Raw genomic sequence first — 16173 nt, 5'->3', positions numbered from 1 at the left:
CCAAAAATATTGGCCCTAACTCAATCTCTATATATTTTTTTAAATTTGCTATGTCTTACTCAACAATTATTATTAATATAACAACCAGGTAAGCATCCTGGAGAAGTCTTATTTCCTATTTTTTCTTATTTTCAATTATCCAAATCAATGCTGCCCAGGCTACAAATGGACCTGTAGTTTTCTATTGTGCTTAAAATGCCATTTCTCTGATAAAAAAAAAACTCAAATAAAAGCCATTGAATTCTGCCACTCAAAAGGAATGCACTGCAGCCTCTCAATTCATCCCAACTGCTGGATAATGTAAATCCGTGTTCCCATAGTTGCCCAATTTCAACCACAACACACAACCAAGCCAGACAAATCCTCTGCAATTCTTTCTAGTAGGGAGAATTCAGAGAAAGATTTAAGAAATCCTCATTTTCAAAGATGCCAGCTAAAGAAACACAGTGTAAGCATTTTGTGTTCCTGAAATGCTCTGTGTCCATAGTGATCAGGTAGAGAAAAGTTATTTCAAGTTCAAATATAACCTAGTGATTGCCACATGGGGCAGAATCTTTCCACCCCTAGACTCCAAAAACCCAATCAGACAAGTGGCCGTAATCTGACTCCCGGCACACTGGGAGCCGCCAGCAGGCAATGAGAGCCGCACTCTGGCCAGGGAAGGCATGAGTGACAGACCCGCAGCAAGGCGGTGGGGGTAAGTCCTTCTTTGCCTTAAGGGAGCAATGCTCTGGGCCAAAAGATGAAACTCTCACACTTGTGTTACAGTGATTTGTGCCTTCTCCAGCAGAATCTAGGAAGAAACTGTATGGCAGGTGGGTAGTTCTCTAGATAAGAGTACTGAGTATATTCCTAAGAGAAGCATAGAGAAGGTGCAAGAAAAGGAATGCTTTGTTGCAAAATCCTCCATATATGTTCAAGATGGGGGCGGGGCAGGAAATTGGCCCTATGGAGGTAAATCTATCTGCAGTATTTTTCATCAGAGAAATGACTCACTGAGGGGCTCAGCCGTCTAGGAGTGAATCAGCCTGGGTGTTCAACTAGAAAGAAATGTGTCCCTTTCAGTACAATCTGGGCAGATCAACAAGCCCCCTTTGTTCAGGGGCAAAAGAAGTTAAACAGCTGGTGCTGGTGCGTTTCCAGTGAGTGTGAACATTGACGATAACAGCAGGGGGCTATGAGGGCTCCTGGGGTGAGCACCACAGGTAGTGCTCACAGTGCTTTAAGGCCACAGGTAGGCATATGGTGCTGGGAAACTTGGGGGTCGCAGCCCACTGAGATAGTCAATCTGCTCTGGAAGGTGATCAGATTTTGTGGGTTTTCAAAAAAAGCTAAATGCATTCTTAAGGAGTATAATCTGTTTCAGTTTTATAGAGCGAGGGGGCGACCTGTTTTGTTTGGGGGGGGGGTGGTTGGCTGATGAACATTTGAAGCTGTAAAAGCAACTGAGTTTCTTAAATTAGGTCCCTGGAGAGCTGGAGAGGTAGACAGGTAGATGAGAATGAGAGAAAGAGCGGAGAGCAAGAGCGCGGGGAACTGGGGAAAGTGAGGGAAGAAGGGGTGTAGCTGGGAGGCGGCCTTTTCCCACGGCCCGCCCCTCCCGGTGATCTCCTGTGCTGCTGAAAAGGGACCTGCACTCCCTGCCTACCCCGTGTCCGTAGCTTTCTGCTCGGTCCGCTTCCCTTTTCCCACTCAATCTGGCCACAGACGACCAGCACCTGTGATAGCACCCAGCCCCTTGCCGTCCCAGCTACAGCCGTGGGCTGCTGGTGAGTTCGGAAGCCACCCTCAGAACTCCTTCTTTTTCAGTTTGCGAATTATGTGAGTTTCTCTCCCTTTGGAATATTTTAAGGTCTCTCTCAGGGCACCTTACCGGTCCCATTCCAAGTGCTGTTTTTGTCTCTTTCTCGTCTCTTCCTCTGGGGGATGTGATGTCACTGCTCTCCCAGCTGGGGTTTTTTTGTAATTACGTGCTTCATTTAGGGACTCTTGGGACAGGCCTGGCTCTTCCCTCTCCTTCTGGATCCACCTAGGCTTGAGCAAGAAATGGATTTCTCTTTCCAACTCTGAAGGAAAGTCCCATATCAAACCAGAGGCTGAGTGGAGCCCCTAAAGGTCAAGAGAGAGTTCCCCTCGCCCTTTTTGGCACAGCACGCCACACTGCCCATGCAGAACCAAGGCTGCTAGGGACACTGATCGATGGGTGGTGGGGGGTGGATCTCCCTCTCAGTAATATATCAAGGGGTAGGCTGCAATAACTCTAATCTGTTAAAATGCTTGTCTTTCTTGCCTAACTCTTTTTATAGTCCCCTGTGATTAGAGTCTCAGCTAATGCTCCTTCACTCTTGCTGCTATCACAGGCAAAGTCTTGAATAATAGAGAAATTGAGTAATTGCTCTCCACCCCCCAAGGGGAATCCTGGTCATTTCTTTCCAGTATGAGCAGCTGCCATTCACATCCCCAAAGCCCATCCCCTCCCATCCCCAAAGATCTGCAGACAGAAAGAGGCAAATAGGGGGTTAGAAAGTATCTTCATTCGCAAAGGCTGCCTTTCCGCTCCCATCCTCCCTCACCCCCTTCCCCCTCCCCAACACACAAGCTTCCCCAGCTAAAGGCCCTGGAAAGCCGTCTTCCAAGGCCAAGCGGAAGTAAGAAAAGGCCACTAAGAAGACACTAGAGAAACCCCGCTTTCCGCGGAGGCTGCTGCTGCAAGGACCTGTGTGTCCCTTGCCCCGCCCCCTTTACACGCCCCCCTTCCCAAGCTCTGCCTCAATCGCCGTCAGCCGCGTTAGGCTGCCCCTGAAAAGTGGGCAGAGCGCCTGGGGCGCTGCTTGTATACGCCGGCCTCCATGAACCCTTTCGGAGTTTATCTGGGGAGTAACGTCAGGAGTTGAGAGAGGGTCCAGCACCAGGAGGCACTGCCCCCTAACACTGCAAAAGCACCGCGGAAGCCAGGATGCAATTTTCGCAGCAGAGCTGGGACACGGAGGACTCCAGCGGAGGGGGGTCTGAGCTGATGGGCTGCTCTGTTTGTCCACGGGCCAGGGCCCGGGCGGCTGGCAACCGCCTGGGAGTGGACGTTCTCCCCCACCCCACCCCCCGCCCTTTGAGAGGTGCCTAGAGTCTGGACAGGAGTAGTTAGTGCACAACGTCCCTCGGACTCCTCCCTCTGGTTGGGGAGAGGAAGGGGTATCCCCGTCTCTGCTAAGACCCTGTGTGATCCCATGAAGGGTCCCAGGGGTACCGCCCCTGCCTGTCACCATGAAGTCCCCACCCCGCAAGAAATTTACCCTCTGCAATGACAGACTTCCAGCATTCCAGGCTTCCTAGCAGAGCTTCCCTTAATCCAGTATCTCTCCTTGGGAAGAGTGGAGGGCGAATCAGTGCTCCATAAATCCATTTGCAGAATGCCGTTTTGAGCAATAAACAAAACTGAAGAAGACTTCCTTGTTTTATTGCTTTATGTTCAAAATATAAATAGCATATAAAAGCACATTGAAACTTAAAACTTGTTCCGGGGACTGCAAAGTAAATATCTTTTATTCTTAATTCTTCAAGGAACTTGATTTAGACATTCTCCTTTCTAGCATCAATTCAGATAACTTTCCAGTGAAACTGGAGTATCTTTTAATATTAATTCAAAGGAGCCTAGAATAAAAATATATGGACTAGTGGTTAAAGAGACTATTACTTCATTAATTATAGAGATTTTCCAGAAGCATTCTTTGCTGGTATGCAAATAAACTTTTGGGGGGCCACCCCCACAATAGAACAGGAGCACATGCCTGGTGTCTACCTCACCCGAATTCACAGACCCTGGCTTGGTAACTTCTGATGCTGATTTTGTTTTCTTTTTAGTAAGTGTGGACCTTTGTGTAGACGCGAGGACATCATGGTGGCCTTCAAAGGGGTCTGGACTCAAGCATTCTGGAAAGCAGTCACAGCAGAATTTCTGGCTATGCTCATTTTTGTTCTCCTCAGCCTGGGATCCACCATCAACTGGGGTGGGGCGGAAAAGCCCTTACCCGTGGACATGGTCCTCATCTCCCTTTGCTTTGGTCTCAGCATTGCGACTATGGTGCAGTGCTTCGGCCACATCAGCGGCGGCCACATCAACCCTGCTGTGACGGTGGCCATGGTGTGCACCAGGAAGATCAGCATCGCCAAGTCTGTATTCTACATCGCAGCCCAGTGCCTGGGCGCCATCATCGGAGCCGGGATTCTGTACCTCGTCACACCTCCCAGTGTGGTGGGGGGCTTGGGTGTCACCATGGTAGCATCTTTAACTCTTATTTTCAAACTAGGACTTCAAACTTCTTGCAGACTCTTCAATGACACCCTGGTGGCCGGAGAGGCCTTGCAAATTTATTCCTGGAAATTTCTGATGATTCTTTATAAGGGTGAAAACTGATTCTGACAACTGTGCATGTGTCCTTATGAAATCGTTGTTGGCTACTGAGTGACTTGATTATTACTAAGGCACAGTAGCACAACATTGTGTTGGTTTTTCCCTCTCTCTCTTCCCCCCACCCCAATAACTATACCAACTATATATTTAGCATAAGACATTTTTATTACAATCATTTGTTGGTTCACTAGCAGAAGAAACCATTTATTTCTTGTGATGTTTGTGAAATTTTAAATGATCAGTGTAAGGGATCACACTTTAAGAAGTAAATTGTCATTTGATCCTGGCTTGGTGCTTAGCTGATTAGGGCTATCATTTGTGAGCTCAGCACCAGAGTTGATTTAAACCACACACACACACACACACACACACACACAAAGTTTCAATTTTAATTGAAATATGTATTGATTAATTTAAATCTAATTGATGGTAATCATTGCTTATAAAATTGCAAGACTCTCAAGAAACTCTTTTATAAGTTAAGTACAATAGTGGCATATTTCCCTTCCTTTGTAGAAAAAAACATTTGACACAAGCTCCTGCTTGGTCACTGTCAAAATAATTAATTGTCTATTTTGGCCCCAAATATGTAGAAATATATTCTTCTTTTTTTGGGGGGGTGGGGTTAGGGTCTCAATTAGAAGTAGAAGACTCAACCATCATTTTTTATTACAATTTACATTCAGTGGTATTTTGTATTAGTTTCACATGTACAGGATGGTGGTTAGACACACATGTACTTTACAGAGTGGTCCTCCTGGTATTTCAAGTACTCACCTGGCACCACACATAGTCATTACCATATTATTGACTATATTCCCTATGCTGTACTTTACCTCTCTGTGACTATTCTATAACTACCAATTCATACTTCTTAATCCCATCACCTTTTTCGCCACAGCCCCCCTGACCTTTGTCAACTGCCAGTCTGTTCTCTGTATCTATGAGTCTGTTTCTATTTTTTTTGTTTGTTTGTTTGTTTGTTTTGTTCTTTAGATTCCAAATGTAAGTGAAATCATATGGCAAAGATCAGTTTTTACACTGATAAAATGTGCCTTTCACAATGATATGTTATTATAGAAATGTGTTCTTGCTTCAAGAACTCAAATGCAGTATTTTTTTTCTAGGTTCACGGAAATCTCACTGCTGGTCATGGTCTCCTGGTGGAGTTGATAATTACATTTCAGTTGGTGTTTACTATTTTTGCCAGCTGCGATTCTAAACGGACTGATGTCACTGGTTCAATAGCTTTAGCAATCGGATTTTCTGTTGCAATTGGACATTTATTTGCAGTAAGTTTCCAAGTCCATTTAAATAATTGATCCTTTTCATTTATCCTTACCCTGAAAATGGCCTGAAAATGTGGTGTTTTACAGCTGTAGTTCTTTAGAATACAACCATGTCTGTCCATTGTAAATGATTGTTTTACTAACTTTTCAATGATCATGTTGATGGGTAGCTAATATCTTGACAGTTCTGAATTCCTTGGTTACCATTGCACATGGTAGCAAATTTCAATGAATGATACCTGTCAGTAGACCTGTCTCAGCAAAGTCTGAAGTCTTTTTCTTTTTTCCTGTAGATCAATTACACTGGTGCCAGCATGAACCCTGCCAGATCCTTCGGACCTGCAGTAATCATGGGAAACTGGGAAAACCATTGGGTAACTATCATACTGAGGACAGTTACCCATGAAGCGCTCTTCCTTTTTCTCATTATTTTGCTCACTAGTTTCTCATACTTCTTCCCAACCCTGACCCCATACTTTATTACATCTTTCATGCACACTAGGGAGAGACTAGCACAGATCCATTTCAAAACATCTCCTCTAATATCTGTTCTGAGCACTCAGTAATAGCCATTTTTAAGCGCTGCTCTGCGCACTGTATCTGCCAGACTACAGCCGAATACATTGTACAGGGAGGTTGCCTGTGTGGAACAAGTTAAAATCAGTGAAGTGAATACAGTGAATAGTGCAGTGAATACAGTTTTTAAATAATTGAAAATAAAGCCTTCCTGACAATAACAGAAAATATACTTGGGAAAAAAAGGTGAAGAAGAAAAAAAGAATGAAATTCTTAAAAGCACTGCCATAGCAAAAATATTTACCTTTTTTGTTTACAAAGCATGAACCCAATGAATAGTATGCAAGTTGGAAACATTTGAACTGCAGATGGTGAGGAATAAATGGTGCAAATGTTTATCCTATTATCACCATAATCATAGCTGGAGAAATAAATGACTTTCAGAAAAGGCATACTTTCAGTCTCACGTCCAACCTACTTATTGCTGTGGTGGCGATGCTTCTGGAGAGAAGGGGTAGACATTTTTAAATATCACAACCAGTTCCATTTTAATTGTTTCCTACAAAACTGAACTTAAATTTCTTGAATGAGTAATGTAGCAGCTTTGAAGGCCACTCTCTTACAATAATCAATAAAAATATGAAACATGTAAGCAAGCCTCAGATGGGGCTAAACCTTATTGTCATTTATATGTTGTGAATGCTATTTTATAATTTTTAATTTATGAATATAAGAGAATATTACTTGTGTTTTACTCTCAGGCATCCAGTGGTTATTGACCCAGTCACACCCACTCAACCATGGTATACATTGCAAATAAGAAGAAATTGCATCACTGTGACGTGCATTCAGTTCTAAGGAAAGTGTACCGAGTTGTTACAAGTAATCCACACCATTAAATAACACCCCTTGAGTCAGTGTTCAGAAGCATGATTTAGGGCCCAGACAGGCAAAGACTCAGTCAGATGAGACATACTGCTCATCAGAGTGGTCATTTTGCCACTGATCTTTCCAAATTTATGTCTCAAAATGTTAGCCACGTTAACAGGAATGGAAATTTTTTATGGATGATAAATATACAACTTTTAATTTAACTTACTAAATTCAAACTACTTTTATAATTAAAATTTAGAAAAATGATAACTTTATTTAATTTATGAGGACTTTAAAATGTGGATAAAATATGTTTTTATTAATTACTTGTCAGTTATGGTAAACTAGTGATAATTTAAAGAGCAGAAAAATTCTTAGTTTGTGAATCAAAGTTTCTCCCTGTTAGTTTACAATAAACCTAATCCTACTGAAAGTGAATGTACATTTTGTAGCAATGGTGAGTGAAATTTAGAACTAAGTTAAAGTATATCTGCAGGTAGATAGATAGACTAGAAATAACACCAAAATATTAATGACATTATTTTAGTTTTCTTTTTATACCTGCCTGTATTTTCTATATTTGTAAGAATAAAAATTCTTTACCTTTACAGATTTTGAAAGTTACTTTAAAGTACATTGTGACTTTGTTTTGAAATAGCAACTTGAAATTCAGATTTGTCTATTTCTGACAACACGCAGCTGGAAGTTTCATTTGAAGGTGTTTCGGAGAAGTGTTGTGACTGTTTAGCCGTCCCTCGTCTCCCTTGTGGGACTTGTAGCTTGTGGAATAGAACATATCTAAGGAGATCTTACCAAAGGAACAAAGAGGAAAAACATTTGGAGGAGGGCTGCTTTGAAAGAGCGTGGAGAAGATAAACTCCCACATGGTTTCTTTCATGTTCAAGATAAGAAACTTGGTTCTTGTAACCACTCTACCAACAGTTTCCCTGTTAAGTATATGTGTTCGGCTTTAGCTTGAAGTTTGAAATTTCTTTAGATTTTGCAATGAGGCTTCTGATATTAACTTCCAGAAAGTGTTTTAAGCCAGAATCACTCATCACATTTTTTTTTCAAATGAGAGAAGTCTAGTGTAGTGGAAGGCGGTATAGTAGCTCAAAAGAGTGGTTTGAACACAGACAAACCTGAAATCCCAGCTCAACCAGTTGGTAAGCATAAAATCTTAAGCAAGTCTCTTACCTTCTTAGAATGCCAGATTTCTTACCTGTAATATGGAAATAATAACAATATCTAGCTCAAAGGCTATTGTTAGAATTAAATGTTATGAGAAAAGTACTAAGTACTGCTGGCTCAGAGCCAGTGCTCAGTAAACAGGGTTGCTGTTGCCTGTGTGAATCTGCTGAATGTATGTCTAATATTCTACAGCACACATGTGCTCTAAAGCAGATGTTGAAGTTTATCCAAAACTCAAAACTTAATTCATTCCAGACACATAAGTAATATGATAAAAAGCTTCCATTTATTGAGTTAAAAATCCTATGGAATTGCTTGGTCATCCTCAGCTAACCATCATTCATAAACTCAGTCCAGGGTTTTTCACGAAGTCACCATCATAAGAAACAAAAGGATGAAATCACTCAGCAAGAACAGCGATGAACAAACCACGAGGTTTTCAATGAAATCAATTCACCAGACTTTAGAGAGGAAAAGCATGTAACACAAATGATGATGACTTAAAGCCAGCCTGGTCACATGCATTTTTAAATTGTCCAGGAAACATGGAATGAGACCGGGTACTGTGCAAATGGGACTATTAAGTATTTACTTTATAAGTACTTATTAAATTTCAATTCAGTTTCAGCTTAATCCTGACACCAGAGGAGGTATGTATTATTATAATCCCCACTATGCAGATGAGGAAATTAAGGTTTAGGAAGTTAAGTAACTGATGCAAACACCAAAGCTAAGTGGTGGAGCTGGGACTCCAGCATTTATCATGCTGTATTGAATAACTAAAGCGTCAAATGATAAAATCTTCACTATGATCTTGATTATGCAGAAAACTAATGTAAAATGGCAATATTAAGAAAGTAAGATAAGTATCCTCCAGAAATTCTATTTTTTTTCTATTTTAGTTGAAGAATTCTCATGTCTGCTTAATATGTGGTACCACCAAAGAGGACCTATCCTTACTTTAAGGATTATCAAAAAATGGAAAGAAAGTAATTAGTGAAAGGAAGAGAAAACACTCTTTCTTGCTTTCTGTTCAAAATGCCATTTAACAGTATATGGATTTCTGAGATGGATTTCATGTATTTTCTTTTTTTAATAGTTTATTTGTATTGTATTTTTACCATTACCACTTATCCCCTTTATACCCTCTTCTACCTCCACTTACCCCCCTTCCCCCCACAATCACCACACTGCTGTGCTTGTCCATGAGTCCTTTTTCCTTCTTGCTCGATCCCTCTACCCCCAACCCCTCCCCAGAGTGTCAGCCTGCCCTCTATGAGTCTGTCTCTTCTTTTCAATTCTTCCCTTTTTTATGTATGACTCATGATTCACGACCCTCTCTTAATTTAAGCCAGATAAGTTCTATATTCATGAGTTGTGCAAAAGAATACTTTTTCTCTACTTAAACTCTATAACTCTTCCATTTTTCTCCCAGATATATTGGGTTGGACCAATAATAGGAGCTGTTCTTGCTGGTGGCCTTTATGAGTATGTCTTCTGTCCAGATGTTGAACTCAAACGTCGTTTTAAAGAAGCTTTCAGCAAAGCTGCTCAGCAAACAAAAGGGAGCTACATGGAGGTGGAGGACAACAGGAGTCAGGTAGAGACTGAGGACTTGATTCTAAAACCTGGAGTGGTGCATGTGATTGACATTGACCGAGGTGAGGAGAAGAAGGGGAAAGACCCTTCGGGAGAAGTGTTGTCATCGGTATGACTAGAAGAAAGCACTGAAAGCAGACAAGAACCCTTAGAACTGTCCTCAGATTTCCTTCCACCCATTAAGGAAACAGATTTGTTGTGAATTAGACACATGCAGGTTTGTTGTTTCATGCCATTTTACTCAGTCTAGATAATAAGTATTTCCTTATTTACGAAGGAGGAATGGAAGAAACCTATTGTGAATCCCAAATCTAAAAATGAAATCTTTTAAAAGTATCTCCAAAGCACATATGTACCTAGTGTTTTAGTTGCCACTCATTAATAATGAATTTAAAATGTGTATTAGGATTTGTTTAAGACTTGCCTAACAGAAAATAGAGACAAACATATCAGCTTATTCCTCCTCTACCAGGAAATTGGTATTGTCAACCCTCACTTGAGTATTTATTCCATTAAATCAAGTTTATCAATGGCAAAGTACAGTATGTCACAGAGTGGTGCACATTCAAGAAAGGAAATACAACAAGGTTTTTTATGGGCAGTCCCTTATTTATAAACTACCTCGGCATAAGAATATATTAACAAGGGTTATTGCTAATAAATGACTTCCACTTATATTTCAAATACCAAACTTTAAACCCAAACTCCAATTCATAATATTCCTTCCTCCTCTTCAACACCCAAGACAATGTGAAACTAAAGTCCAGAAATTGGAAGAATGTTAAGAAACCCTGTATATTCATTAGTTCCACCTAAGAAAGAATCCAAATCATAAGAGACACCCATTGAGATTCAAGACAAACAGATTCATAAGATCTTACGGGGTGGGAAGAAAACTCCCACCATACAAAAGTCATAAGGACAGAGGAAATCTGACGTCTGCTCTCAAGTCGTTGCTCTGTTTTCAGTGCCCGTCCTCAGATCCACCACAGGAGGTAAATGATCTGAACTTTTAACCACTTAACCACTTTGCTTATTTTTTAAAATTTATTGACAAAACTGGGGTTTTTGTTTGTTTGTAACTTTGGTTATCTCTATTAAAACATTAGTTGAGATATATTTTTGATAACAAGAACATAACTAGGTGAGTCTGGACTTTTTGTTGATCGTTAAGTTCTGTCCACTCTAGAAAGCATGAACTGGTCCTGCCCAGCCCCAATCTGAGGCTCTCTCACGTCTCATGAAATTAGTGGATTATCTTCACTGTGCATGTAATGATATTTTAATGAAGTAAAATGCACGAGAGACAAGGAGCAGCATGGTTGTAAAATAAAAGGACGAAGACATGAAAACATGCTGTATTCAAAGCTGACTAGGTGACCAGCCTTCCATTTGTAGGAATATTGTACATAACCCAACACATTTTATAAGTATTTGCGTTAATGACTCATTTACTTGTCCAAATAGTATGTTTTTCCTATACTGCTTTGCCCTATGTCAGTAGAATGGTCTCTGGAAGCCCCAGTTTCTGTCATTTTAACTGTGTAGTCTAGTCTTTACCTTAGATAAAGAGCTGCAAATGTCACTTTCATTGAACAAAAGCTAGTAGTAAAGCAAAACCCTCTCACTGCAAACAATGGCTTGTAAATAGCTGATCATCAAGGCCTTTCTTCTCTCATGCTCTCCTCTCTCACTCTCTGCTCTTTCTTCTTGCCACTTCTTAGTGTTAATGGCAGTTGTGTGTCTAGAGCAGTAAGATAAGGGACCACTATTAAACCTGATTCTCTTCAGTGCTAGAAAAGTGATGTGTGAGATGCCCAGAGAGTGATCACACCAGTGTAGTGCCTGGGAATGCCACTGGCATTCTTTTACAGCAGGGGCCAAAAGAAATCCCAGGCCCCTTTCTCAGGGGGGTGGCCAACCACTCCCCCCGCCAGTGATGCACACCACTTCCTGTTTGGGAACGGGAAGCATCTATAGGAACTAGATGCAATTCTAAAGATGGTTTATGCCAGCTTTTTTAAATGTTTGCATGTACCACTAAAGACTTAAAATCAATGGTGATTCTGCTCAAAGGATCATTTGTGAACATATTAGTTCAAAAATCAGTTAATGAGGAAAAGTTGAACAGATCTTCCCAATACACTTACAATTTATTGGCTCATAATCATTCTTATTCAGCCATATGTTTTACTTCTTATAAATCACTTTTCCACTCACTTCCAGTTACAGCATTCAATAAGTTAGTGCTAAAAAAAAACATAAATGATGTGTTTGTACTTTGTCTTTCAGCAGCTAACAGAATGCCTAGCACATAGTAGGTATTCAAAGCAAGTGTTAGTTAATAAAAATATACACATTTTATTTGGGATTTAAGAATATGAATAATTTTCTCTTAATCTTTATTTTGCTCAATATTTTATAAAAGCATGATTTCAAGGACTACTAAGGGAAGGCAATATAAATGTAAAACTGTAAAATGTATTTTTCCATCCTACAATTTTAGAAGCATGAAAGCTTTATCCCTTTTTTTTCCTGCATGTGAGACAACATATTTTGTATTTCACTCAAGGCTCTGCCAGTAAAAAGTAATGAAATTGTACCTTTCTAATGACATCCATGCAGCAGGGGTCTATTGCCTTGTGGATGGCACCAAATTATCCAAGTGTATTAGGAGACTAGGGCTTTTCCTTTAATCCCTTCTTATTAATGAAGTGCCTCGTGCTGCTCCCAGGAGAGTGCCACTGACAGATATACAGAAAGGAGATCAGAGAGAAAAAAACTGGAAGGACATAAATGAATTATACCCAGCCAGGAAACGATGCCAAGTGCCTCTTCCCTAAGGAAAAGTACAAGCGCCCCCAAATTGCAAGGTGGTCCCTACCCTGAAAATGCTTATAGTTTATCAAAGAGTTCCAAGGATAAGAGTCATTTTTTAAGTTTTCAAGGACTTCTTAATAATTGGAGCCCAGAATTTGAACGAATGTTTTCATTGTTAAGACAGCATTTTCTTCAAAAAGTCCTAAATTTTTACCCTGGAAGGAAGTATTTTCTTGTTCCTAAGGAGTGGCCTAAATTTAAGATTTCTACACTTGGCTTCTGCCATATGATGCTTTTCATGAATTCCTGTACTTTCTATAGTCAAACCATTTTCCTACTGCAGTGATAGATGCTAGCTAGAGCTGCCTCTCAGTCTTGAAGACTTTACAAGATTGGAAATATTTGAATAACGGTGATGGAATTAAGCTGTCAGGTTAATTATTAGAGGACTGATTCCAAATAGCACAAAATAGTCTTCTTAGACCGTGAAAGCAGGTAACTCACTGGTTTAAACTCCCAAATAAACAGGAAAATACTGAAAGAGTAGCAAATTCAAATGCTGAAGTTAAATCTGGTGAGGCCCTTTGTTGCAACATGTTGGCATCATCCCCACTTGTGAACATGTGACAAAGAAGTTGCCTTTGTGACAACCGAAGATGACACTGGGAGCTCAACAGACCACCTTCTGAAACACTATAAAGCCAATATAATTCTCATCATAAATGCTATAGAATTTGCAAATTCAGAATATTTTATACCTGAAAGTAATAGCAATTCTGTCCTTCATGATATGTTCATGGCATCGAAATTATTAGGAAGGTGTGGTTACTACCTGAAAAGCAGGACAAAACTCACATTCTTTGCCACAAGTGTTCTCTCTCTGCCTTGGCATTGCAGTACCACACAGATCGCCCCAGAACAGCAGGAACTCTTGAAGCCTGTAATTTTTCTGAAATATGCATACATGGAAGATATTTAATTCAGGGCTCAAACCTGTGGCTGCTCACTTTTGCAAATAACGATAGTTTATAAAACATTATCAAATAAATGTTATACAACATATGTGATGAACATTAAATTCAAGAGCACTTATAGTGTTACTCATGCATGTTAAAATCCAAGAGCTAAAAAGTATATTTAATTTATAGAACCCATTGGAATACATTTCTAGATTCTCTTCAGGATTAATTAAATAAAGAGGCAATTTATGAAAATACATAAACAACTATTTATCACTTTTATGACCCAAATCACAATGAAATTGTAATTCATGATAAACTGGTGAGAATAAGCTGAACATATGGTTATATTCACAATAATTTATTAACTGAAATGTTATTCCAGTGTTAGAGCTAATGTTAAGGAGATTTAAACTGTAATGTCTAATATTTGGAACAATCTATTAAAGTATTAGCATTGTGGTTGGTTTCCATAAATTATGTTGTATCTCATAATACTAAGCTTGTGCAAATAAACTTTCTAATGTTTTAAAAGGTAAGCATTGTGCTTGATGATATTTGAAAATTTATTCATAGTTTTTGCAAGTGAAATCTTTTTTTAAGATTTATTTATTTTTAGAGAGAGGGGAAGGGAAGGAAACAGAGAGGAAGAGAGATATCCATTAGTTGCAACCAACTGGAACCCAGCCCACAACCCAGGCATGTGTCCCAACTGAGAGTCAAACCAGCAACCTTTTGGTTTATAGCCAGCACTCTATTCACTGAACCACACCAGCCAAAGTAAAAGTTAGGTCTTAAACGTATCCTTTAGAGTGACCAAGAAGGTATATTTGAGTATAATCAACACCAAATGAAATGTTGGGTGAGATCCATATAATAAAATGTATTTTTGAGAACCTGCAAAGGGCATATACACTGTGTTGAGCTCTGATGTAGACAGTGAAAATTAGGTTTTCATGGGCTTAATTCTAAAAGTCCACATCTAGGCAAAATAGGCCATTGAATATCAGTTATCATTATAGTGATTCTAAAAGTGAAGACAAACAACTATGACTCAAATGTGTGTGGTATTTTCAAATAGATGATCTGTCCTTAGGGCTTTTGGCAGATTCTGCCTATGCAGATGGATGATATAGGTACAATGAATGCTGGTTCACTCCCTTGGGTTCTTGGTTTGAGGCGCTCCTCAATTTTGATGGGAAAGGATTGAGGACAATCACTTATGTAGTATGACCCATCAGATGAGTAAAATTGATGCCTTTGGGGCCAGGTGGATATGAACTTCTCTTATAGCATCTGTCACATTATAGTAAAATTATTTGTGTAGGTTTGTCTTCCCTACTACATTCTAAACTCGTTAAGGGCTAAGATTTTGTATTATTTATTCTGTATTCCCCAACCTCAGTGTAGAGCACTGGGCTTGACATTTCACTGAGTAAACACCTGTTTCATGAATCAATAAAGAACTTAAGGACCATCTCACAACTTGTAGAAAATGGCACAAAGTATTATAACTCAATCTAGTTGCTTTTGCTATTATGTAGATATGTGCTGTATATTTGAAGTCTTATAATTCCAGTTAGGAACCTGAAATTAGCTCAGACACTAAAGGAAAATAAAAGGAAAATGCACAGAAAGAATGAAACACTAATTGGATTTCTAAAATTTATACCTAATGTGCAGGCAACAAGACATGTTTTCATTGCTATATTTATACAATGGCCAGATGTTAGATGAAATTTAGCTCAATGAGTATTTCAGCAAGAAAAGCATTTTAACAAGCATGGGAAGCCAGAGATATAAATGTCAGCCTGATTTTACATAATTATCCTGCCTGGAAAATATCCAAAACAATATGCCATCTGAATTAATTCTTACTATTTTTTAGTTTTTCCATTTCTTCATTCTTCAGGCTTAAGGATACATTGAGGACTCTAAAAATCTGAGTTGAATTGTGCCACCTCAACATGTACAGAAGTCGCTGGCATTAATGCTTGCAACCTTCATGCACAATACAGCAATGGTACATGGCCAGTGCTCAACAAATGTAAAGTGGATGGATGGATGGATAGATGGATGGATGGATGGATGGATGGATGGATGGATGGATGAATGTAAGAAGCACTCCAATCTGGAGGCATTAAGATAATCTCTGAACAAATGAAAATCAAAGCCTGCATTCCTTCTTCCCTTAAAGCAGTGGCCAAGGATCTAAATGGTAGAGGAGGAATGAATGGACTTGAATAATTATCAGTTATATAAAATGCATGTTAGATCTTGAAGGCTTATTGTGAGGTAAGTATTACTACCATTCTTATTTCCAAACATGAGAAAACCAAGTGTCGAGGTGATTAAGTAAATTACCCAAAATTATGACTAGTGGTAAAGCAAAAACTGGAACACACATTCTAATTAATCCCAGTCACAATGTTACTCCTCGAAATCACACAAGGTTATCCCCTTTATCTATCAGCAACATTTTCCATCAAACATATTTCCTTAAGTGGCAAGAAACATA

General features: G+C 39.5%; 1 protein-coding gene across 4 annotated transcripts; it reads left to right on the top strand.

Annotated features, from left to right (window-relative positions):
- The first annotated feature begins 569 nt into the window (after positions 1-569).
- Positions 570-14184, top strand: AQP4 (aquaporin 4). Of its 4 annotated transcripts, none has more exons than XM_045850348.1 (5): positions 570-697; positions 3859-4273; positions 5536-5700; positions 5991-6071; positions 9713-14184. In XM_045850348.1, exons 1-5 carry the CDS (start codon positions 666-668, stop codon positions 9989-9991), a joined length of 972 nt encoding a protein of 323 aa, XP_045706304.1. In that variant the 5' UTR covers positions 570-665; the 3' UTR covers positions 9992-14184. The 4 variants fall into 4 exon arrangements, with proteins under 4 accessions (XP_045706304.1, XP_045706307.1, XP_045706305.1 ...); XM_045850351.1 differs by lacking the exon at positions 570-697 and adding an exon at positions 752-815; XM_045850349.1 differs by lacking the exon at positions 570-697 and adding an exon at positions 1647-1769.
- Positions 14185-16173: the final 1989 nt, after the last annotated feature.

This window comes from Phyllostomus hastatus, unplaced genomic scaffold (assembly GCF_019186645.2).
Source record: "Phyllostomus hastatus isolate PE091 unplaced genomic scaffold, TTU_PhHast_1.1 phas_contig_80, whole genome shotgun sequence".
NCBI classification, from domain to species: Eukaryota; Metazoa; Chordata; class Mammalia; order Chiroptera; family Phyllostomidae; genus Phyllostomus; species Phyllostomus hastatus.
The sequence above is the reverse complement of the archived record's forward strand: the minus strand, read 5'-3'. Positions and strand labels throughout refer to the sequence as shown.

Coding starts and splice junctions, on each gene's coding strand:
- AQP4 (XM_045850348.1), top strand. CDS start 666: ATGAGTGACAGACCCGCAGCAAGGCGGTGGGG. Junction 698..3,858: donor CCCGCAGCAAGGCGGTGGGG/GTAAGTCCTTCT, acceptor TTTTCTTTTTAG/TAAGTGTGGACCTTTGTGTA. Junction 6,072..9,712: donor GAAACTGGGAAAACCATTGG/GTAACTATCATA, acceptor TTTTTCTCCCAG/ATATATTGGGTTGGACCAAT.